At 33.4% G+C, this 23,816-nt stretch overlaps 2 protein-coding genes and 1 long non-coding RNA gene across 4 annotated transcripts in view; 1 reads left to right on the forward strand and 2 right to left on the reverse strand.

Annotated features, from left to right (window-relative positions):
• The first annotated feature begins 351 nt into the window (after nucleotides 1–351).
• Nucleotides 352–15,127, forward strand: LOC146531995 (FIGNL1-interacting regulator of recombination and mitosis-like). The gene is made up of 12 exons (XM_085197286.1): nucleotides 352–586; nucleotides 905–1,039; nucleotides 1,220–1,434; nucleotides 3,589–3,746; nucleotides 3,932–4,122; nucleotides 4,838–4,983; nucleotides 5,661–5,790; nucleotides 6,909–7,068; nucleotides 7,145–7,364; nucleotides 7,493–7,826; nucleotides 8,115–8,339; nucleotides 14,528–15,127. The coding sequence occupies exons 1-12, from the start codon at nucleotides 521–523 to the stop codon at nucleotides 15,119–15,121; spliced, it is 2,574 nt and encodes an 857-aa protein (XP_085053412.1). The 5' UTR covers nucleotides 352–520; the 3' UTR covers nucleotides 15,122–15,127.
• On the reverse strand, nucleotides 8,069–14,528 carry LOC146531996 (uncharacterized). The gene is made up of 2 exons (XR_014878746.1): nucleotides 14,248–14,528; nucleotides 8,069–8,677 (listed from the first exon to the last, which is right to left on the reverse strand). It is a non-coding gene; the product is annotated as an uncharacterized LOC146531996 (long non-coding RNA).
• A 559-nt stretch (nucleotides 15,128–15,686) lies between the features above and the next one.
• Src42A (Tyrosine-protein kinase Src42A) overlaps nucleotides 15,687–23,816 on the reverse strand; it is a 54,141-nt gene continuing 46,011 nt past the window's right edge. For both annotated transcript variants that reach the window (XM_085197120.1, XM_085197118.1), the window contains exons 5-8: nucleotides 23,636–23,814; nucleotides 20,097–20,253; nucleotides 19,547–19,815; nucleotides 15,687–19,222 (exon numbers count right to left, since the gene is read on the reverse strand). In XM_085197120.1, the coding sequence (XP_085053246.1) occupies nucleotides 19,607–19,815; nucleotides 20,097–20,253; nucleotides 23,636–23,814 (545 nt within the window). In that variant the 3' untranslated portion in view covers nucleotides 15,687–19,222; nucleotides 19,547–19,606. The remainder of the gene's footprint in view (nucleotides 19,223–19,546; nucleotides 19,816–20,096; nucleotides 20,254–23,635; nucleotides 23,815–23,816) is intronic.

Below are 23,816 nucleotides of genomic sequence, written 5' to 3' on the forward strand. Positions count from 1 at the left end.
ATGATCGATTTCTTTTTTCTATATATATATGCGGCTAACATAAATATCTCTAAAAATCCTTAATTTCACGATAGAGTTCATTCCCAGGTGGCACCAGAAATGCTTTGATTCTGTCAATTGGTGATCATCGGCTGAATTGTCATATGACGCCCATATGAGAATGAAGAAATATGTTAAAAACTCACAGTATGATGCGAAATTTGGCTTTTAATCGATTGATAAATATTTTAAGTGTTATTTTTACATGTTTTAATAGAAAATTAATCTGCATTGTATCTTTTCCAATCTACGGGACAGTAGCAAAATAAATTACACTTAACGGTTACTCCTACTATCCATAAAGTAAAAGATAAAAAGAAACAGTCAAAATTTAAATGTCAACATACGCCAATTTTTTTAAAAATCACGAAAAAGCGCGCAAGTTTGTTGTAAGACAAACATTTTAAGTAGAATGTGTTAACAAAACCAATTATTTCACTATAAATAGAAACAACTCTTATATATTTTAATTCTAAATAAAATGGATGATTCTCAAAGTTCCGATTTTTTTTCGGAAGCCGGGACGAGCATGTATGATGTATCAACAGTATCCTTTGGCTATAATTTTATTTGTAGCTTACTTAATCGTATTTTTTATTTAAAATACATTAATTGTTGGTTATTATTTCTTGCTTTCCATGACTTTGACTGTGTCTATTTTAACGATTAAATAAGATCTTGTTATCTTTTTTAACTACATATATGAATTAGCTATAATTATTACCAAATTACCTTGTGGCTAACAATATAGTTAATATATGCTGTGATATAAACAAACTAATTAATGTTATTTTTATGAATGAATAATTTTAAATAATAATCAATGAGTAATTTATTATAATTCCTTAATGATAATATTAATAAGGTTGATGAAGAATCCTATCAAACTCTTTTTAATAGAATAAAAAAGTCCACGATAGCAAAAAGTACTGTAAAGAATGTAAGATCTGAGGAGATATGTAAAACTCTATTGAGTGATTGTAGAGATTGTGCAGATCAGGTAAAATTAACTTTTAACTGGAGTAAAATTGCTAATATTTTTAATGCTTCCTTACTTATCTATTTAGAGGTGTCCATGGTAACTCGGAGAGAACACACTATTGTCATTTTATGCTACCACATAATATCTTAAAAGTTTATATCTCAAAATTTTATATAAATAATATGATTATTGTTTCAGAGCTTCAATATTATTATATCCCTATTAGAAGATTCTACCATTGACATCGAAAAAGTATCCAGTTACATAGAAAATGTTGTCCAAATATTACAAATACTATCCACTTTCATTAAAAATATAATAGAAATGATTCCAATTACTTTGTCTACCATTAAAACTTTTCCAACTTGTACAGGATCTATTATAGAATTAGTCTTTTCTCATTGTAGAGATAGGTTGGTATATTTTTTTTATTTATTATTAACCTTTAGATTAATAATCTTATTACATATGATATATCTAGTAAGATTATGAGTTTCACCCATTTCAAATGCAACTAATTAAATGGACTACTTGCATATATTTTGATATTATGTGCTTTTTGGAAACTCAGTGCTTGAAATATTTTGCAGTTGTTTGTGGTTACAAATTGAGAGTGAATACCACCTGTATTCAGACTGCTGCAAAATGTTCAAAATGTTGGGGATCAAATTAATGTATCAGTGGCGTAGCTAGGGTATTTGCTGCCCGGTGCGGCTAGGGAGACTCGATGCCCCTTTCCTGTTGATGAGTTTCGAAAAAAAAAAGGTACGATGACTTCTAAAAAAAAAAAACTTATCGTAAACTTTGATCCCTCTTTTCTCTTGATGAGTTCTACAGGGTGAGTCATATTGAACTTTCCGGTTTTGGAAGGACGTTGCACGAAGAAGGGAAGGAAGGGGATGGTGTCATTAGACGCGCCATGACATGCAGTTTTAGTGTGAGCAATGGCTTGGTCGGGACAACATCGTGCGTTCGTAGTTGAAGAGTTTATTAAAAATGGCGGCTCCGTGATCACAACACAGCGTGCGTTCCGTTTACATTTTGCTATTGGTCGACGTGATCCCATTCCCACTGGACCAACAATCAGAAATTGGGTATCAAATTTTAGAGCAACATCATCAGCATTAAAAACAAGACCACAAGGCCGAATTAGGACGTCAACGTCAGCGGAAAACGTGGATAGAGTGCGGGCTTCAATTCAACAATCCCCTCGGCGTTCTGTTCGGAAACATGCCGCTTCACTAGGATTATCTTTCAGTAGTGTCCGCAGAATACTGCATAGAGACCTTAAATTTCACCCATACAAGATTCAGGTAGTGCAAGAATTAACAGTTAGAGACTTAGACACACGAACAAATTTATGCCGCGACATTCAGCAGATCCCCCGCACTGCTGTTTTGATCTTCAGTGATGAGGCACATTTTCACCTCGCCGGAACTGTCAACAAACAGAATTTTCGATACTGGGCTGATAATAACCCACGAAACCTACACGAACGACCACTTCACAGCCCTCGAGTGACAGTGTGGTGCGCTATTGCAGAGTTTGGTGTGTGGGGTCCCTATTTTTTTGAAGAAGATGGTCAAGTCGTCACAGTTACCTCTGCTCGGTATTGCGACATGCTTGAAACTTTTCTGAAACCGAAATTGGAGGAATTAACGCAGAATCATGACAACGATAACATCTGGTTCCAACAAGATGGTGCTACAGCCCATACATCCAGGCGTTCAATGGAAATCCTGCGACAAATGTTTCCCGGTCATCTCATTTCTTTGCGAGGTGACGTTGGGTGGCCGCCGAGATCACCTGATTTAACCCCCTGCGATTTCTTTCTCTGGGGTTACCTGAAGGAAAAGGTGTACACGCATCGTCCCCGAACCATCGATGAACTGAAGGCTGCAATCACGGAAGAAATCAATGCTATTCCGCTGAATATGACTCGACGAGTAATGGACAACTTCCGGGAAAGGCTTCAGCAGTGTGTGGTCAATGGAGGTAGAATGGAGGTTTACAGGATATCATTTTTAAAACCAACTAAATTAAAACTGCATGTTATGTGCTTTCAAACAATAAAATAATTTTTACTGCATGTCGCTTTGTTTTTAATACACACCTTATTGAAATCGGAAAGTTCAATATGACTCACCCTGTATAAAAAAAAACAAAGTGATCGTCAACGTTGACTTCTAAAAAAACGTAATCATCGACGTTGAGTTCTTAAAAAAAACCTGATCATGGACGTTGAGTTCTAAAAAACAAAGTGATCGTCGACTTTGATGCTCCTTTCCTTTTGATGCCCGGTGCGGCTTAGAGGACTGATGCCCTTTAAAATGGTATAAAGTCTAAAAAAACAAAGAAAAAACACACTGATCGTCGAGTTTGATGCCCTTTTCCTTTTGATGCCCGGTGCGACCGCCCCGCTCGCACCCCCCTAGCTACGCCACTGTAATGAATACTGCTAAAAAATAAGTAAAAAATACCGTCAAAGAGTTTTATTTAAAATAAAACACATATAAAAACCTGAATGAATAAAACATATATTACCATATAAAATCTTTTCATTTTAGTGAATTTATATATGAAAATCATTTAACTTTAGTGGAAAAAGAATTGAAACAATTATTTCGTAGTTGTCATGAACTGCAGTTGACTTATTTAATGACTCTACAATACCATTTTTTATTTGATTTATCAATAAATGATGAACAGGAAATTCTTCTAAAAGGTTAGTAATAACATGCATATTAGTAATACATTTTTAAAGTGTTTTTTTACACAAAGGATATAAAAGTATTTTTTAGAAAATATGTCAAAATTCTTGTAAATTTTCCCATTATGCACTATTTGATATGATTTTTTAAATAAGTATATTTATTACGAATTTATAAATTTCTTTAATAATTTCAATAGCTTTAGATATTAATTTGAAAATTGGTGAAATTGTACAGTCATTAGATGTAAAGACTATGGCTGAACAGTGGAAAGCTTATACTGTAATATGTGAGAAATACTCAACCTTCTTATTGGATAAAAACACTTATAACAGTTGCACACAGTTATTGGCATCCAGTATATATAAAAATATTACAACAGTAACAGAGGTAATATTTTAATTTCTTTTTTAGCTTCATGCTATATGTAGGTGTTAAGATGCTTAGTTCCCATTAAGACACTTCCGTTCCCCTGACATTTTAGAGTCTTAGCGTGTTAAGTGACGTAACTCAACACCACACTTTGCCCAATCATCAGTACAAAGAAATGAAAATATCAATTTCTTATTAGGTAATTAGTGTCTAAATTGTAATGCAGTAGTATTTTTGTAGAGTCAATTTGGTCTCTGGTTGAGGGAATGATTATATTTATGCTTCACATCATTTATCTCAAATATAGCAGAATAGACAGTCTCAAGACATTCACTCTCTTTTATAATTACAGACATTGCATGTTGAATGGTAGAAATTAATGCCTTAATTCATTTTACCAGAAAATGAAGATAAGTACTTCTCTCAAGTGTGGAATGGCCATATGTGATAGTGTTTTTTTAGCTTCATGGTGTACCCCGCATACAGCCTAAGAAACCTAGTATTAAGTGCCCCACAAATAGCCAAATTTTCGAGACATTACTTATTAAGTGGTAGAACACAACTAGTTTTACTACTTTACTATTTTGTTTTACTTTGACTACTTACCAGAGCTAAGAATCGAAAATAAAATATTCCCCTAAGTGAGAATCAACCCCCAACCGTCGCGTTTTCTTTCCTACTGCACCACATTAGTTTAGTTTATTAATTTATAATATCACTTAATATATTTCAGGCAGAAGAGAAAGATAAAATCATTGTGAGATCTTTAAAAGTAGCAAGTTTTAACTTGAAAATTTTATTAAAAATATCCATTATATTTAAAGAAGCTAAAAATGTTGATTTTGATTGCATTATTCAACTGCTATGTTCTATAAGATTGTAAGTATTTTAAATAGCTAATTGGAATATTCTTCCTACCTGCGAAATTTTTAAGCATTGCGCGTGCGTCGTTTAACGACGTGCTTTTGCCTTGGCACCAGAGTGAAGAAATGAAAATATTAATAAATAATAATTCATTCCTTCAAGTGAGAATCCAACCCACAACTGTCTCGTTATAGTCACACTCTTGTGCCCGTGCATTACAACGGCCTTATTATTATTATTTAAATATTATTCTTGTCCATATTGTCAATGCAGACAGATAGACCATAGAGCTTAGATACTATGTTTACCATTTTTCAGCACAATTCATGTGTTGAATGTTGCAGCTCAAACATGCACATTCCTAGCAATATGAATAAAGGAAAATAATTTATTCCTCGTAATGAGAATTGAACCCAAAACCATCGCGTTAACAGTCAGATGCTGTCCCACTGTTCTGGTCTCACAACTTTATAATTTTTTTAAAGTTAAGAATATTCCACCCAATTTAAAAATTGATTGTGTGTATTCTTATTTGTACGAGTATAAAAATATATTTTGAGAAGAATGGTGGAAGTGTCTATAAGGAAACGGAGTGTCTTAACACTAGATTCCTAGGTTTCCTTTGCCGACCCTGGTTATTGTGGTATATGGCGTCAACCTGAAAAAAATATTTAATGGTTTTTACCTTCCAGGTGTGATAGTAATTATCATGAATTAATGTCAAATAAATCCTCTGAAATTTCAAGATCGATGTATGGACATCTGTCGCCGCCATCTGACGCTTTGCTATTACAACTTGTAAATGAAGAAGAATTTATAAAAGTAAGAAAGCAACGATATTATGAGGAAATGTTTATTAAGTTTTCTTTAAAAAAGACTCACTTTTAAAATAGCTGCAAATAAAGGGATTAAAATTTCGTCTTATTGTAAAAAGATATTGTCCAAAATATAGATATAGATTCTATGCATGTTACATTATTTTTAGGGTTCCGTACCTTTTAAGGAAAAAAAGAAACCCTTATAAGATCACGTTGTTGTCCGTCTGTCTGTCTGTCAAGAGCTTTTATTTCAGAAACACATATATCGAGAGATATCGAGTTGAAATTAATTTTCAATTGATATTTCCTTAAAAAATGACATGGCCGTTTATATCGCAAAAAACGTGTAATCCGAAACTATAAAGGGAATCAAAATTCATAGAGTACTTCCGGTTAACCTAGAATTATAAAATATGGCACCTACCATCTACAAGTAATTCTAATTTAGGAAAAAATCTGAAACTATAGATAACATTTGTTAAATTCTAAAAATAATAGCCTTACAAAGGGGGCAAAATTTGGTATTAAAGTTGCTAGTTAAAGTGAGGTATGAGATGAAAGGGCTGTGACTTACTTAAGCTTTAATTTCAGTAAAAGCTCGACACATCCAATTTCTATACGGAACCCTCGTTGGGCGACCCCAACTCCCGCTTGTCTGTTTTTTTTTATTTGCAACTAGCTTCTACTACTCGTTGTATAAGTGTCTGAGCTAACTCTGATCTCATGTTCCTATTCCTCGAACACTATATTATCTAACAACACAAAGTAATAAATCTATTTGAACCAGTAGTTCCTAAGATTAAGCACTTAACTCTTCAGTTTTATAATAAAAGTATTTGTATAAGGAATTTATCAATCTTTTTAATAATATTTTAAAGAACAGTTGTAAAATATTTTTTTAATTTTTAATGTGTTATTCCACCCTTTGAATTGTTTTTCTTTTTCGAAGTGAATACTTTTTAGACAACATAAAAAAATTTAACGTAGCGAGATTTGAACCTGCGCCTCTTGGGAACTGTCCAGACGCCTCTTGGACGGTTTCCAAGAGATCCAGGCTACATTCAAATACTATATAATATCCTAAAACCTATAATTGTAAAATATATTTTTTATTTATTTCAGAATATTCTGTCTATGAACATAAGCGATTTTAAGCATAGCAAATATTTGGGATACATTTTGATGTTAATATCAATGATGAAAGTGATGATGAAATCACAAAAAAATACCAATGGAGTAAATAACAAGATTATAGATCGGGTTTTTTGTATTATAAGAAAATGTGTGTAAAATAATATGTAGTATAATCATTATTATTAGTTTTTTTATAGAAAAAATATATTTTTTATTGTTTCCAGGCCACATTTGGTTTAATATTGGATTAAAAATAATTTCTGTAGCAAGTTCTAGTCCATTCTGTGGCTTGTATGAACATTTGCTATTACATACAACAGCTTTTATATCAACGTTTACTTCTGAAGAATATATTTTAGTTGAGAAAAAATTAGTTGAATCTCTTTTGGCCAATGACTTTTATAATTCAATTTTTTCTGCTAATTTATGGGTGTTATTGTGCAGGTAAGTGTTAAACAATATGTTTTTTTTAATTATTATTATATTACTTTTTCGATAACAGAGACTTAAAGAGTTAAACATTTTTTTATAATATTTAATTTCAATTAATAATAAAACTCACTTTGTTTAAGGATGGGACCTAATCAGTTTCATATAAATTCTTTGCATAACTTAATAAAAATGTACCAAGTATTAGAAGTTCACACTGCCTTCCCTTCATCACCTCAAGAGATTAATTTAAAATACACAATAAAACAACTATTTGGACCTCTTAAACATAATGAAAAACTGGCAATTTATAAAACGTATAATTTACAAGAAGATAAAAATATAGGCACTTGGTGTGCGTTGAATATTAATAATTTGCCAGAAAACTTGGTAATTATTGCTGAAAAGATAGTGATTGAAAAATTGTTAGAAATATGTAGGGACATGTGTGAAAATCAGCGAAATATTAATGAATTGGTATGTTACTTTAATATTAAATTGCGTTTTTAAAATTCACCCTGTATCCCGCTCATAGCATATATTTTTTTCGCTCTGGTAACGAGGCAAGGTGAGGGGTTGAGTACCGCCGTTCAATATGCAATGACTCCAGAATTCGGAAAGAGGGGAAGAGATTGTCTGGAAGGAAGATTCCCAAGGTTCCTCTGCTTACTTTGTTATGTCCGGGTTACAGCGTGAAGCTAACAATAATACAAAATAAATTTAGTTTTTTTATAAACTTTGTTTTTTGTATTGTATTTTTTACAGATTAAACATATGCAATTGGCGTCTACTTGTGTATTTGTGGAACATTATCCAGAATTAGACGATTTCTTAACGTCACTGTGGTCAAAATTTTGTGTTTCTTGTAATGATGTGCCACAGAATTTACTGAACTTGAGTTCTATGGGTCACCTCACATTCTTAAGAAATTTAACTTACTTAACTAATCAATATAAAAATATGTTTTATAAAAGTAATAATGTGTTACAGGTGAGCCTTTATTATTCTTTTCTGTTCTTTGATTAGGCTTGAGTTTTTTAATTGTTTATATTTTTTTCTACTTTATTATAATTCCTGTATTATGTGATATATGCATAAAAATCTACTAATGTAAATGTTTCGTGTTTTATGTATTATTGTTGTATTCGTTAATCTATCTGACATTCTCTCAGACGATTGCGTTCGATTTCCACTCGGATTATGATTTATTTTCATTTCCTGATATTGGTAAGCTTGAAAATGAGATACATCGTGGCGTTGAGTTCCGCTACTCAACACGCTTGTCTTGAAAATTGGGCTTGCGTAGGTGCCCTCTGTCTACTCCTGCCCTGAGAATAAATAAAAAATAAAAATATATTTATTTCAGTTTCACATTTTCTTTACCTGTGTGAAGTAATGAGACCAACCTATTAAGTTACTAGTAAAACTAGTACTTGTGTAAGGTGGCCCCGCTCTTCCTTAACACTTCATACATTTGTGGAAATAAATATCTATAAAATATCAATATATATATCTAAGTTTAAACGTAACTTAATCTTAAATAACAATAAAAATAAAAATACAAGTAAAAATACGGGCAAGACGATTTGTTTGAGGGTGCATGTATGTGGGTGTACATGTGAGAACGCGCGAGTGTGAATGCATGTGTGAGTGCGTGTGTGTGCGAATGTATATGTATGTGTGTGTAGGCATAAGAGTGCGTGTTTATGTATTAGAATCCATTAAGGCTTCTGTAGCGTCGTAATTCAATGATAATAACCTGGCTGTTAATATTTTCTTAAATTGATAAATACTCGTAGACAAAGGATTAACATTATTTTTTTTGTTTATTTTATTATATAAAAATCTAGACCGATTTGTAAATTGGCTATTGCCAAATTTTATTCTCATGGGAGGAATATATGCAGTCACAATTCTTCTTTGATTGTGTAGTTTAGAGTTACTTGAGAAAGTGGTGACTCTATGCACTTTTACAGTACTTTGGAGTATATATAGCTTTCGAACGGTTAGTAATTCACAGTAGTTGTATATTCTCTCAGTGGAGAATCTAAACGGCTTAAAAAACATTACTTTTAACAAAGATCTCTGTACTCTTTCTAATTGAAGAAATTTTATTTTTGTTGCACCGCCCCATACGGAGATGCAATATCCCAGTACCGATTGTGCTAAGGCAAGATATATTTGGATTAATAGTTTTTTAGTTGTTACGTGTCTTAATATTTTAAATATCCAAATAAGCTTCCGAATTCTAGAACCAGTGAAGTCTATGTGTGGGTGCCAAGAAAGTCGTTGATCTAGCATAACACCAAGATATTTAGTTGTGGATACTCTACTCAGCGTTGACGGAGCACAATCACACAAATTAGAAGTATCATACAGACAGTTATGCAACTCTATTTTGAAATCATTTTCAGGCTGAGTTTTACTATTTATAGTAAAACACATGTAATTTGTTTTATCTAAGTTAATAGTAAGTAAGTTAGATTTTAGCCAGGAAGATATATATGAAAGTCCCTTTTCTGCAAACAGCTTGACAGCGTTCCATGAGGAACCTGAAAAAACAATTGCAGTATCATCTGCATATGCAAAAATTCGACCATTATCAATCTTTAGACTCAATAAGTCGTTAATATAGACCAGAAACAATGTAGGCCCCAAGACGCTCCCTTGTGGAACACCAAAGCTTACAGAAGAATCACTACTTATGTAATCTCCTATTTTTACCCTTTGTTGTCTATTGCTTAAGTAGTCTTTAAACATCAGTAGCGCTGTGCCCCTAATTCCTATGTTTTCAAGCTTTTGCAATAGAATAGGGACAGATACAGTGTCAAAAGCTTTTTTGAGATCTAAAAAGACAGTTAAGCATTTTTGACCTTTATCAAGGACTTCAGTGATATGACAAGTCAGTGATAGAATTGCATCTTCAGTATTTTTATTACGTCTAAAACCATATTGGGAGCTGGAGATAATCTGAAATTTTTCCATGTAACCCAGTAACCTGGAGTTCAGTATCTTTTCTATGATTTTAGCAATAGCTGGTAACACTGAGATAGGTCTATAATTACTTTTATCATTAGAGTCACCTCCTTTGTAGACTGGGGTTATTATAGACTGTTTTAACAGGTAAGGGAAAGTTCCTAATTTAAAGCATAGATTTACTAGGTGACAAATAATTGGAGTAAGTATATGGGAAGCTAATTTTAAAAAAGTTGTAGGAATGTTGTCCCACCCAGGGGCACTGTCAGATTTTAAAGTCATTATAACCGATTCTATTTCATTAGTATCTGTCTCAAGCAAACCAAAAGAAAACGATGTTGATTTTATAAAAGTTGGAAGTTTATTGGCGTGAGGGTAGTTACGAAGTATATTTTCGGCAAGCTGTTTACCGATATTTGCAAAATAACTATTAACGAAGTTGACAGATTCAATAGGCGTCAGTTTAATGCTTAATAGGCCATCATTATTGGTTTTAGAGGGTTTTAATGGGGCTATTGTTTTAATATTTTTCCAAAGCTTTTTAATATTTTTAGTTGATGAAAGTAACAGGTCTCTATCATGTTTGCGTTTTACTTTTTTTATTAGATTATTACAGTGAGTACGATATCTTTTATAAGTAATTAGTAGAATTTCGTTGTGCGGGTTGGTTTTTACTTTCTTTTGCAAATTATTTCTATTTCTAATGCATCGCAGAATACCAGGGGTCATCCAGGGTTTTATGGTACGATTTTTGTTCGAGATATGCTTAACATAAGAGCTTTCCTTTAATGAGTCGGTAATTTTACTGATTAAGAATTTAATAAGTAAATTAGGGTCTTCACAATGTAATAGAGACGGTAATTTTTTTTCAATCAAAATTGAAAGAGCCATGTTAAAATTAGTATAAGTTTTTGTTTTGGGGCATCGATTTACATTACTCAATAAAGAAAGTTTTAAGAAGATTGTAGAATGATCCGTTATGGAACAGTTAATGACAGCAATGTACGGAGAATACTTATTTTTGCTTAATTTTAAAATAAAGTGGTCTAGGCAATTATTACCTCGGGTAGGAAGGCAATGTCCCGGAAGAAGACCATGTGTGGAGAGCATCAAGAGATAATTATATCTATTATTATATTCATACGAATTCTCATTTAGCTTATTTTTTTATTTATGATATATTTATATCACCGGTTATTATAATATTTCTATAAGATTCAATAGTCTCTAGGTGCTCACTTAAAGAATTAATAAAGTTAGTTGCATTTGGGTTCGACGGAGACCTATAAATTCCCAAGATGATAGTTTCGTCCAGGTTTAATTGCAAACAAGAAGCATGTTCCAGTCTTATCTCTTTCAAATTTACCCTTAGAGATTTTTTGACATAAATAACGACACCATCATTCTGATTAAGATGATGAGATGTTGTGAATATATTATAATTATCGAGACGTGGTACTTCTTTTGATGAGTTCAGTCTACATTCGGTCAAAACCAAAATATCAATACTAAAGTTAAATTGTGATAATGTTATTAGAAAATCATTAAAATTATTATAAATGCTTCTTATATTTTGCGTCACAACCGTAAAATCACCTTTGTGTACAAGCTTTATATTGGTAAGATCTTCTACATCACATTGTGTAGAGTATGAGATCGCTGTTTGGTCGAATTCATTTAACGTCTCGAGTGAATTATGATCCATTAAAAATTACAAAAATAAACAGGGTGCTAATAAGTATGGGGTAGAGTAACAAGATTAGAATTAAGCCCAGAGTAAACTTGAAAGTAATACAATACATATATATGTAGACCACTTTCGATACCAATAGGCGAGTCTTCAATATAGATGTATGTATGTATATGTTTGTTATGTGTGTGTTGTTTAATTTAAGAAGCATGAATTCTAGTACGAGTAATATCTTAATTATGTTGCTTGCCCAATAATTTACAGAGACAATATAATGAGAATCCATGTAAAACAATATAAGAATAAAAACTATTATAAACATTTTTAGTAAGAGATTATATAAATTTGGAATACTTAGTAAAGTCCTAGAAACATATTTTAGCAGTAGACAGTGAAAAATAAATGTCGAAGCTAGTCATGTTTCTTGTAATAGTTTGTGAATTTGAGCTTCGTTTATTATTAGTATTATTGGCGATGAGTCTCCTTTTCTTATATAGACTTTTCCGTAGGCTGTCCAGCAGTATTTATAACTCTTATTCTTAACAAGGTCCCGCGCTAGAAAGTATAAGCGTGATCCTTTGGCAGTCAGTTGTTCAGTAACAAAAATTGGAGTATCCAAGGAAGAACGCAGGCCTAGATGCTTGGCACAGAGTTTGTTTTGATGTTTAGTATTAAACGTTTTACATAATTTTACAATTTTGTTTCTCAATAGCGCGGATGAGGTTTCAATAATAATCGGGGTATTTTGTACATTTTCTTTTTTGTTACGAACTCTATATACAGGGTGTCCCAGGAGTCAACGATAAAACGAAACCAGGTGATAGACCAAGTCGTGACAGTTTTGAGAAAAATATAAAAAAAAATCTTTGTCATGTATTTTTCATATTATTTTGATTTTAAAAAATATCGGAAAAACCGACACCCTGTGATGGTTTTTCAAGTCCCAGGACTACAAATATTACTCTTTCTTCATTTTTTTTTCTGTAATGTAATCATGAGTAACCCTTCTGTGAATAACAGTTTAAGATTTAAACATACCTGCATCAGTTTTCAATAAAATGTGGTGTTTTTGCCAAACATTAAATTCAAAATATTTACTACACCCAACTTTAACCGACTGTACTATAAAAAAAATGTACTACACTCTTTTTGCAAGTAACTTTAAAAGTTGGCGCATTTAATCTAGATTCCGAAATGGTACAACACTTGCTGGATTACTTGTTTGTTGAAGAGAGAAAAATCGAAAAACACGATAATCGGGATGACGTTCAGCTTTTTGATATCTTTTCCGATACATTCTAGCTGCAGCTTTTGCGTTACATAACCATTCTCCATGAATGAAATGCATATTGGCAATGTGTCAAAGACCGAGTATATGGCCTGCGATCACAGGGTATCGGTTTTTCCGATATTTTTTAAAATCAAAATAATATGAAAAATACATGACAAAGATTTTTTTTAATATTTTTCTCATAATTGTCATGACTTGGTCTATCACCTGGTTTCGTTTTATCGTTGACTCCTGGGACACCCTGTATATCACAAATATCAGATATATTTAGGTTGCAGTTAATGGTGTCCGATAAGGATGCTACAATATTAATCAAGTCTTCTTTGGTTTCGTTTGTTTGTTTCGGCACGTTTTTAATTTCAAAATTAGATTTACGATTTTCTCTCTGCATTTCTTCTATTCTATCCTCCAAAATGGTTATGTATTTTCTATCTTCTTTTAACTCATTTTCTAAAGAACAAATTTTGCTCTGAAATTCCTCATTTTGCGCAGATAGGAACGCTATGGAACTCTCTATATTTTTGTTAGTTGTTTGTATTTCTTTTAATATAGCTATATTTTTCTTAAAATCCTGACTATGCGATGATAATAAACTGGAAATCATGTTTTTCATTTCCTCCTTGAAGGCAGAAAATTCAATCGATGATGTTTCGTCATCTCGTTTCCTCTTATTTCTAGTTGAAACAAAGTCAGGAGGGGTGTTATTTGATTCCAACTTGTCAATTTCGGTGTCAGATAGTGATTTATTTAAAGCCTTTTCCATATTGAGTTACTAGGATTGTATAAGTGCAGTGGCGATTAGACAAAAAAAGTCAAATAGATCAATCCAGTCGCTTTGACAAGTGATGTGCCAGTTACGTTAAGGAGGCGTAGACGACATTCAACAGGTGAAAGTAACTGGGCGTGCGTTTGCGCAGATATTATAAGATGTATAGACTCACATGGGCGGAGTAAGAAGTACCAGGCGAGCAGGAACAAAGTTGACTTTCGATAGATCTCCTTTGAACTTATAATCTCCTATTATTTTAAGCGAATAAAATTAGATGAATTGATATTATTCATCCATTTAAATTGTAAATAAAACTAACACAGACACTATAGACACGTTTGCACCTTACGGTGGTCCGGGGGGAAGAGGAATACAATGTAAAGTTAAAAATATAATGTTATACATAAAAATTTTGGAACATCCATTATACTATTATATTACATTTCTTACAGATACTCAATGTGATGTCTAAATTGTTACAATTAAAAAATGCTGAATTATCAATAATTATATTCGAAACGTTTTGTGAATTAATATACCACAGCGAATACGATGACAACTTAGAAGATCTCTTAATAAACACTCTTAGAAACTTTTCAAATGAATGTGATATTCAAAGGCAAATATTCACAACTTTATTAATAAATAAAGAATTACACGACTTCATTTTACCTATTTTTCATAAAAATCTATTATTAGCACAACTTAGAAGGAATTTCGATGCATTTAAGGAGGATCATCGAAATATTGTAAAGTGGCAAGAAAATTTGGAAATAGCCTCAGATTATCATTTTAAACACAAATGTATAGAAAATACAATGTCTGAAGTAAATCCTACAAATAAATTTGAAATGGATTTTGAATGTTTATTTGACGACGAGCCTGTTAGTAAAAAAGCTAAATTCGATATTAATGTTGAAAATATAATAAACGATTTAGAAAGAAATGTAGTTCAACTCAGTGACATAAAAGACAATGTGCTTCTTACCGAATATAAGGATAGATTAGTAAGTGTGTGTGAAAAAATAAGAAATATAGTTTCTTAATTAATGTTTTTTTGTTTTATTTTTTTATTTATTTCTTTTTTTGCAACTTTACTCTTTCACACTTTGTCTGTGTGCATGGAAGAAAAATACTTTATTTCTCCGAACAGGCTCGAACCCACAAACATCGCCTTTAGAATTGGACGTCGACCCACTGCATCATGATGGATTTTTATTATTATTATGAATAAAGATATTTATTACAAGACACACTCTAAATATATCTTTGTAATCATGATGTATCTCGCATCTTGTAGGTAGGCAGAAGGAATCGAGTGTTAAGGCACTCCATCACACCTTCACTTTACGCCAAATTTTCCAGACATAGCGTGTTGAGTGGCGGAATTTAACGTCGCGCTTTTGTCTTATTGCCAGAGCGAAACTAAAGTATTATTGAGCTCTATTTCTAGTTATCTCTGTAATTTTTAATAGTTCAAATAAAAAGCAATGATATATGTTGTAGATTAATAATTCAGGGTTAACGTAATAAAAAATATTAATAATTATTTTTATAAAAAATATATAACCAGGTAAAAAAAAATATAGAAGCACAATAAAAGAAAAAAAATATTTCACATTTATATTTATTGTTGTGTTAAAAAAATTTTTACAAATAAGTGTAATGCAATAATCATAACCATACATCGTTGGTATTACACTGCCAAATGACATATGACACGTGATACGAAGGAAGAAATGGTTCAAGTGAAAGACTTCGCATTTGGCCGTGTAATACCAAACGCTAATATAACTTAAAATATTTAATTGATACTCGGAGGTAATAAGAGCAGTATCAACCGCCGAACGGCAAACAACAATTTATATATATATATATATAAATATAATACCGACGGTCCGTACGTAAAGTATCGAAAGTGAAAGATTGTAAATTTCTATTATTACCGTTTTAAACTACTAATAAAAGTCCAAAAAACGATTTTATTAAATTTTAAAAGAAAATTCATTAACTACCTTTTCTAGTACTCCAAAAGACCATTAAAAACATTTGCCCTTTTTCACTTTCGATGCTTCATTTACGAACAATCGATATACATATACGACAATGTACCTAACGCTCGTCGGAACTACCCTAACTAATATTCCTTATTGTGATGTCGCCTTTAATACGTTTACTTAAAATTGGCTAGCTAAATAATAAAAAATACAAATACAATTATTGCTCGAAATGAAACAACTTAGCTGTCTAAATAAATTAACGACATACGAGTAAAACGTGTCGACAGAAAAACTAATTACGGTTAAAACTTACATTTTATTACGAATATAAAATTTTATACATACGACACTATCGTTTCCACGTTGACATACAGACGTCAGGACCACGTGAGCGAGCCGATTAAAAAAATATTCCTATGATTAGGGCTAATAATTAATATATTTTCAATAGTTTTTTTTAAATATTTAAAAAAGATAGGTCATATTCATAAATAATGATACTTAGAAGAGTAATAAAGTTATTTTTTTTTCTTGGAACAACTACGCCTCGCGCACGTGGTCACCCTACAAAGTAAAAAATACATTTTCCGAGGCACCTTATCATTATTAATGTATGAAATTGAAAATCTACGTATTTGTGCGCCATTCGTGACTTAATACAAAGTATGAACGCTTTTAGAATTTATATTTCCGTATATAGGTGTTTTAAATGTAATATTTGCGTTTGGAATGGTTGGAAGAGTGAACTACTTGGCAGTAATTAGTTTCATAAAGACGCACTAACATCACTTACAACTTTAACAAGCGAAACTACAAAACTGTTCTATTTACACGTGTAAGTAAATGTGCTATAGAGAAATACACGAAAAGAATAACGCAAACACGTCGCTGCGATACCGTTATACCGTTCAAAATGGAATTACAATCGAAATCGTTACAATAAAAGCTTACACCGACACTAATAATTGCGTTAAATGTTCTGAGGTGAACGAGCGCCGTACGTATTGCACGTAGCGTGAGGATACCGATACGAATACAAAACTTACATACAAAATATTATTCTCTTAGGCCAACGATGAATATAAATAAGAGATGACGCTTCCAGGTGTGTAAAACACCTGTAACGACACTACCGCTTAAACTAAAAGTCTTGGCACAAATAAAACGTCAATCGTCAGATGGCGGCGCCGTCGCGGGCCGACCGTATAAATTACATAAATAAATCTATCTCTAGATACCCCTCAGAACAGTTAATAACGTATTAATATAAAATTCAGTTCTTTATAGCATTATTTGGCATCTATCACCAATATCGTTAGACTACGGTAGACACGGTATGGTACACGAAGGTGAGAATACCTAATCCGTTGCGTCTCCGAACATAATTCGTTACAAATGGTGCTAAACGCACGACTAATAATAAAAATCCCTGCCGAACCTAAATTTCCTCCGGATCACACACACTGCGGTCGTGTTCCGCCTGTCCGCTGTTTTTCCGCGCTGTCACACATTTTTCCGCGCTTGTCCGCACTGTCGCACGCTTTTCCGCTTCGTCACGCGCTAGTCCGCGCTGTCACACGCTATTCCGCGCTTGCCCGCACTGTCACGCGCTAGTCCTGCACTATCCCGCGCACTCAAACCGAAACTAAATGGGCCGAACTAATTCGAAGCTTTACACAAAACGGTCTAACTCTCAACTAAGGGTAAAAACGTATTGTATTTGAGCGTCGTCCGTGTGTTTGAGCCTAAACGCTGTAAACTGTAAAAGCCGGGAATTGAACTCACAATCGTCTTGCGAGAGACCGAACGCGTTATTATACTAAGGATGTGTCTACATCAGCGAAGGTCCGTCGACGACTTATTTACGAACTGTTATTTTAACCTACCGTACGCTAAATATATTTAGAAAAATTGTAGGCAGTCTAATTAAATTTATCGTCGAGGCGCAACAAAATTGCACACGCACATTTTTCACTCAAAAAAAAAGGAAATTCACTTTTATTTTTAAAAATTTAAAATATTAGAACTTTTTAAACCTTCAAAATTTTGATTAAATGTCGCGTACAATTTTATCACCCTCGTGTCGAGTACCGTTACTTGCTATATAGAAGTGTAGTAGTGGGTGTCTTAAACAGTAAACAGTACTGTATACAAATCCTATACGACGCGAGTGTCGCACACGCAATCAGTACAAATATATGAATGAATATATGAAACATGATGAAACTTTGAAGTATTGGGCTGAAGTGAGATAACGTGGTCTTTCAATAGGAAACCGTCATTGCTCTTTACAAGATTTCAAGAATAGTTTGTTCTTTTCTGTCATTTTATTAATAGCATTCCAAAAGTACCAGTTGAGCACTAATCACTTTGCCAGTGTCACATTGTATAGAAAACACACGAAAGAGGTAAATAAAAGAGACAATGTCGCATATTAAAAGGACGAATGTCTTAAAAATAAGGTTTAGTCAAATTAAATGGTTTTACAGATGAGATAGCGAGGGATGAGTCGAGACATGGCCGCGATCACACAACTGTCTGACATTACACACTGAATGTGATACTACATGAGAATGCTTCGTTTCCGATGACAACAACTACCGATTACATTAAACGTATACACGAATTCAGCAATACTTATACATACATTAACAATAAAACGAAGCTACTGCTAATACATTCTTAACAAGATAGTACAAACATGATTGTGGTGAGTCGCGACTGGTGTGTGGTGTGGCGCGTGGCGCGGGGTGCGTGGCGCGGGGCCTGTGGCGCGGCGGCCTATGGCGCGCGATAGAGGGTGTTGTGGCGGTGGCACAGCGGCAGGCTGGCCTGGAGCTGGCTGAGCGTGACATGGCCATGGCCCAAAGTCGCGTGGCCGTGCGCCATGGGACCGTGGCCCATCGTGGCGTGGCCGTGCGCCATGGCTCCGTGGCCCAGCGTGGCGTGGCCGTGCGCCACGTGACTATGCGCCATGGTGGCGTGGGCCATGGCTCCGTGGCCTAGTGTAGCGTGGGCCATGGTCCCGTGGCCGAGCGTGGCGTGGGCCATGGCGGCGTGTGGGTGCTGGTGCGCGTGTAGGTGTTGCATGGACGCGCTGGTGTGCAGCATTTGCAGCTCGGGCGGCATGTGATATAGACCGGGGGTCTGTAAAACAATTGTATATTGTGTTATATATTTCTTTAATCAAACATCAAAATATCGTTTTACTCTTACTAAAAGTCAATGCATTAAAATAATACATTTATTATTAAAGTACAATATATGTAGTACAACAATGTAATGAATTACTTTTCAATGTCATTAATGACTTCAATATATGTGATCGCAATAGCTACGATTGTGGATTCAATTCCCTCTTGGTGAAAAAAATAATTTATACGCTCTAGTAACAAGACAAATTGCGGCGTTGAACTCCACAATTCAACACTGCTTCAGTATACTATAAAAAAAAGAAAAACGCAGACATACGTGATGCGCGTGCGTGTGGGGCGCGTGCGGGTGCCGGTGGGGCGGCAGGGAGGGCCGGGCTCAGTACGCGGACGCCTCCTTGTACTCCGAGTTGTCCATGGTGAAGAAGTCCTCCAGCTTCCACTGCAGCGTCTCGAAGGTGGGCCGCTTCAGCGCGTCTTTGTTCCAGCACTCCGTCATGATGTCGTAGAGCGCCGCGGGACAGTTGGGCGGGCAAGGCATGCGGTAGCCGTGCTCCACCTGGTGCAGTACCTCCGCGTTGGACATGCCTGGAACACGCGTTTCAAATATTTTACAATTATTTATATGTTTTTTTAATATAAAATACAAATAAAAAACTAGACTCACTAATTTGACTAAGTTGATTGATCAGAGTGTATCTCTTTCTTTTTTATCTCTCTCTTTTGAATTTTATTACTCCTCATTAAGTGGATAAAAGTAAGCTAACATTATCTAATATAGAAACCACATTCAATGAAATTATTTTTTTTTTTAAATAATTCCTTTCCTTTGTATAATACCTATAAAAAAGTAACTAGTATGAAATTACCTGGATAAGGTGTCCGTCCGTACGTCACGAGTTCAGTAAGAAGAATACCGAAGGACCATACGTCAGATTTGATAGAGAATTTGCTATAATTGGCCGCTTCAGGAGCTGTCCACTTGATGGGGAACCTAGCGCCCACGCGGGCTTCGTATTCGTCCTCCTAAACAAAATAAATAATTAATTAATAATTATGTAGAAAAACAAGCAAACAGAAAAAGTAAAACAAGCGTATGACTAAAAGCGATGGTTATGGTTCCGATTCCCGCTCGAAGAAATGAATTATTTAATATTTTCACTTCCACACTCTGGTAACAAGGCAAAGCGTGGCGTTGAGTACTATCACTCAACACGCAATCCCTGGAGATTTCGGCGGAAAGTGGACAACGGAGTGTCTTTACACTAGGAGCCCTTCTGCCTACCCTGCTATATGCGGGAGACAGCGTGAAAGCAAAAAAAGGAATTAATGAGTGAATATATTTTATTTGTGATAATATTCAATAACTTTTTAAACTAGCAATACACGATAGATTTACATTTTTCAACAACAATATATAATAAACTTGGTAAGGTAATAATAAATTTTAGAATAACACGTGATGTATCGATGTCGTTAAATAAGTCTCGTGTTGGCTGAGATCATAAAATCGATATGTGTAGACCGACATTTTGAACAATAACTCTTTCTTATAATATATAACTTTATATAAAATAAATAATAGATGTATTTAAAATATATTTTGTGACAATAAATCAAAGAAAATCACAATGGACCATATAATTGTCAAGTATTGTAATTAACTATAATTGTTATACTAAAAACAAAATTTATTGTATTTTAAAATATCTATCTACATGTTTGCACGTTTGAATATAAAATAAATATGCAATAGATATATGTGAAATTAAATAATAGTTTTATTTTACGTTCTCTCTAATTAAGGAATATATTTAATAAAATACAATCAAATATTTTATGAAATATATACCTTGTTTGACCATTTTATTTTTCTAGTATAATGTTAGTTGATAAATAAAAGTTATAACGAAATAAAAACAAAACTTTTAGTAGATTTTTGTGCAATAGTTATTTTAATTTGATTTTAAATAAAGCAAAAATTTTATATAACATTAAAAAAAATTACATAATTATGTACTAATTATTAAGGTCTTTGATTATTGCGATTTGTAATCTATATATATAAAAGGACTTGTCCTCACTGACTGAGGTAAGACGCACGCACAGCCGTGACCGCTGTGCGTAGAAACGTGACATTTGGAAAGATGTTTACTTTCGTAATCTGGACGTCCACTAAGAAGGGATTTTGAAAAATTTTAACCCTAAAGGGGAGAAATAATGGTTGAAAGTTTGTATGGAAAAAAATTTAAATCGGCACCGATTTTTATAAAATTTGAAATTAAGATTTTTAAAAGTATATAATTGAACATGTGTTTCATAGTTTTCTAGAATTCACCCCCTAAGGGTGTAAATAAGGGGTTGAAAGTTTGTATGGAAAAATTCTTAAATCGCCACCTATTTTTATAAAATTTTAAATTTAGACTCTTAAAAATATTTCATTGAACACATGTTTCGTGATTTATTAGAATTCACCCCTTAATACGCAAGCGAAGCTGCGCGCGTCCGCTAGTCTATATATATAAAAGGACTTGTCCTCACTGACTGAGGTAAGACGCACGCACAGCCGTAACCGCTGATGGTATGAACGTGAAATTTGGACAGATGTTTACTTTCGTAATCTGGACATCCACTAAGAAGGGATTTTGAAAAATTTTAACCCTAAAGGGGTGAAATAGGGGTTCAAAGTTTGTATGGAAAAAAAATTAAATCGGCACCGATTTTTATAAAATTTGAAATTTAGATTTCTAAAAGTATTTAATGGAACACGTGTTTCATCGTTTTCTAGAATTCTCCCCCTAATAAGGCGTTGAAAGTTTGTATGGAAAAAGTCTTAATCGCCACCGATTTTTATAAAATTTGATATTTAGACTCTTCAAAATATTTCATTGAACACATGTTTCATGGGTTATTAGAATTTTACCCTAAATACGCAAGCGAAGCTGCGCGCGTCCGCTAGTAATACATATATTATTGAGTATTTTTTTAATATTATTTTTATACATTGGGAACCTAAATATTTGTCAAAACACATTCCACATACAACAAACAAAACAAAAACCAATTCCAATCACCCCAAACCAGAGAGCCAGTGTTCTGAAATATACCTAAAATACCTGAGAACCATCTGAGTGTGCACCTCAGTACCGAGTAATGGACGTACAACTTTGTAGAAAACTTGTGGTATCTATTAACGGCACTAAATACATTGCGGTATTGGTTTTGCCCACCCAGTGTGATTAACCTCAAAGTGAAATGAAGTGAGCTCTAGAATGTTGTGGACGAGACGGCTTTTGCTTGGGCGTTTCTTTGCCTTGTTAAGAGTTGTGACGTCCTGGGCTGATGCTATCGCGATTGTTCTGGCCTTGTGTTGACTGACAATTATTAATTAAAATGGCCGCGCAGTGTTAAATAATCCAAATTATGCGCTTGATATTTAAGATGATGAATTAGACGAAAAATAATATAAAATTGTTTTAATTAATCTATATGAATATATACCTATTTTAAAATAAAAAAGATATCTTAATGACATATCTGTGGAATCTGTATTAAACTTTATATCGATATAATTATCATAATGACATGTTAATTAGTGGAATGGCAGCGCGGCAAATAATAAATATTTATAAAACGGTATGCAGACGACAGCTGAAATGTCGTGAGAATATCATCATGATATTCGAAGGCATATATGTACATCAAACAAAATAAATAAATGTAGTGTACTTAATAAATATCCTATTACAAAACAATAATTAATGATATACTTTTTCATTAGTAAATTGTAGGTAAATAAATCGCAATATAGATATGTCCAGTCTTTAAGACAATTTCTGTTTATGATAATCTATCAAAATCAATTGAAAATTGATTAAAAAATTAATAAATGTTACCTAATTTTAATTAAAGTAATAAAAAATAATAATTATCAAATACAATATTTCAATGATGGTAGTGTCGTTATATTGATGACAATGACTAAATAATGCTATTGAATATCAGGCAAAAAAAGTACAAAATCACAATGTATTTTTTTTAAAAATGGCAATAGAATTACCCCATTCTTCCTTACCCAAAATATGTATACTTATTTGTACAAAAAAATGCAGTTCTATTAGCAACGCTATAATAAAAGTAACAATAGCTCAGCTGTTCAAAGATTATTATGAAAACACAAATGCATAAATAATTACATTATTTATGCAACAAATTTTTCGTAAACATATAAAAAATTGAACGATGCTGGATTCGAATCCTGTCGTCTATGAAACCGTCCAAGCACACTGACAACTAAGCCATACGTTCTTAGAAAGACTCATCGAAATTCTTATACGCTCATTACAATTTATTTAGTTCGCTATTCTTAGCATGTAATAACACTATAAAAAACAGGAAAAAACCTCACCTTAATAAGTCTAGCAAGACCAAAGTCGGCTATCTTGACGATGTTAGCTTCAGCCACGAGCACGTTCCTCGCGGCCAGGTCACGATGTATGTAGTTCTGGGACTCCAGATACGCCATGCCGGCAGCTATCTGGGCCGCCATGTCGATGAGCGTTTGCAGTTTTAGACCACGACCCTTGCCT

This window comes from Heliconius melpomene, chromosome 14, assembly GCF_056956725.1.
Source record: "Heliconius melpomene rosina isolate 202511_hmr_F chromosome 14, ASM5695672v1, whole genome shotgun sequence".
NCBI classification, from domain to species: Eukaryota; Metazoa; Arthropoda; class Insecta; order Lepidoptera; family Nymphalidae; genus Heliconius; species Heliconius melpomene.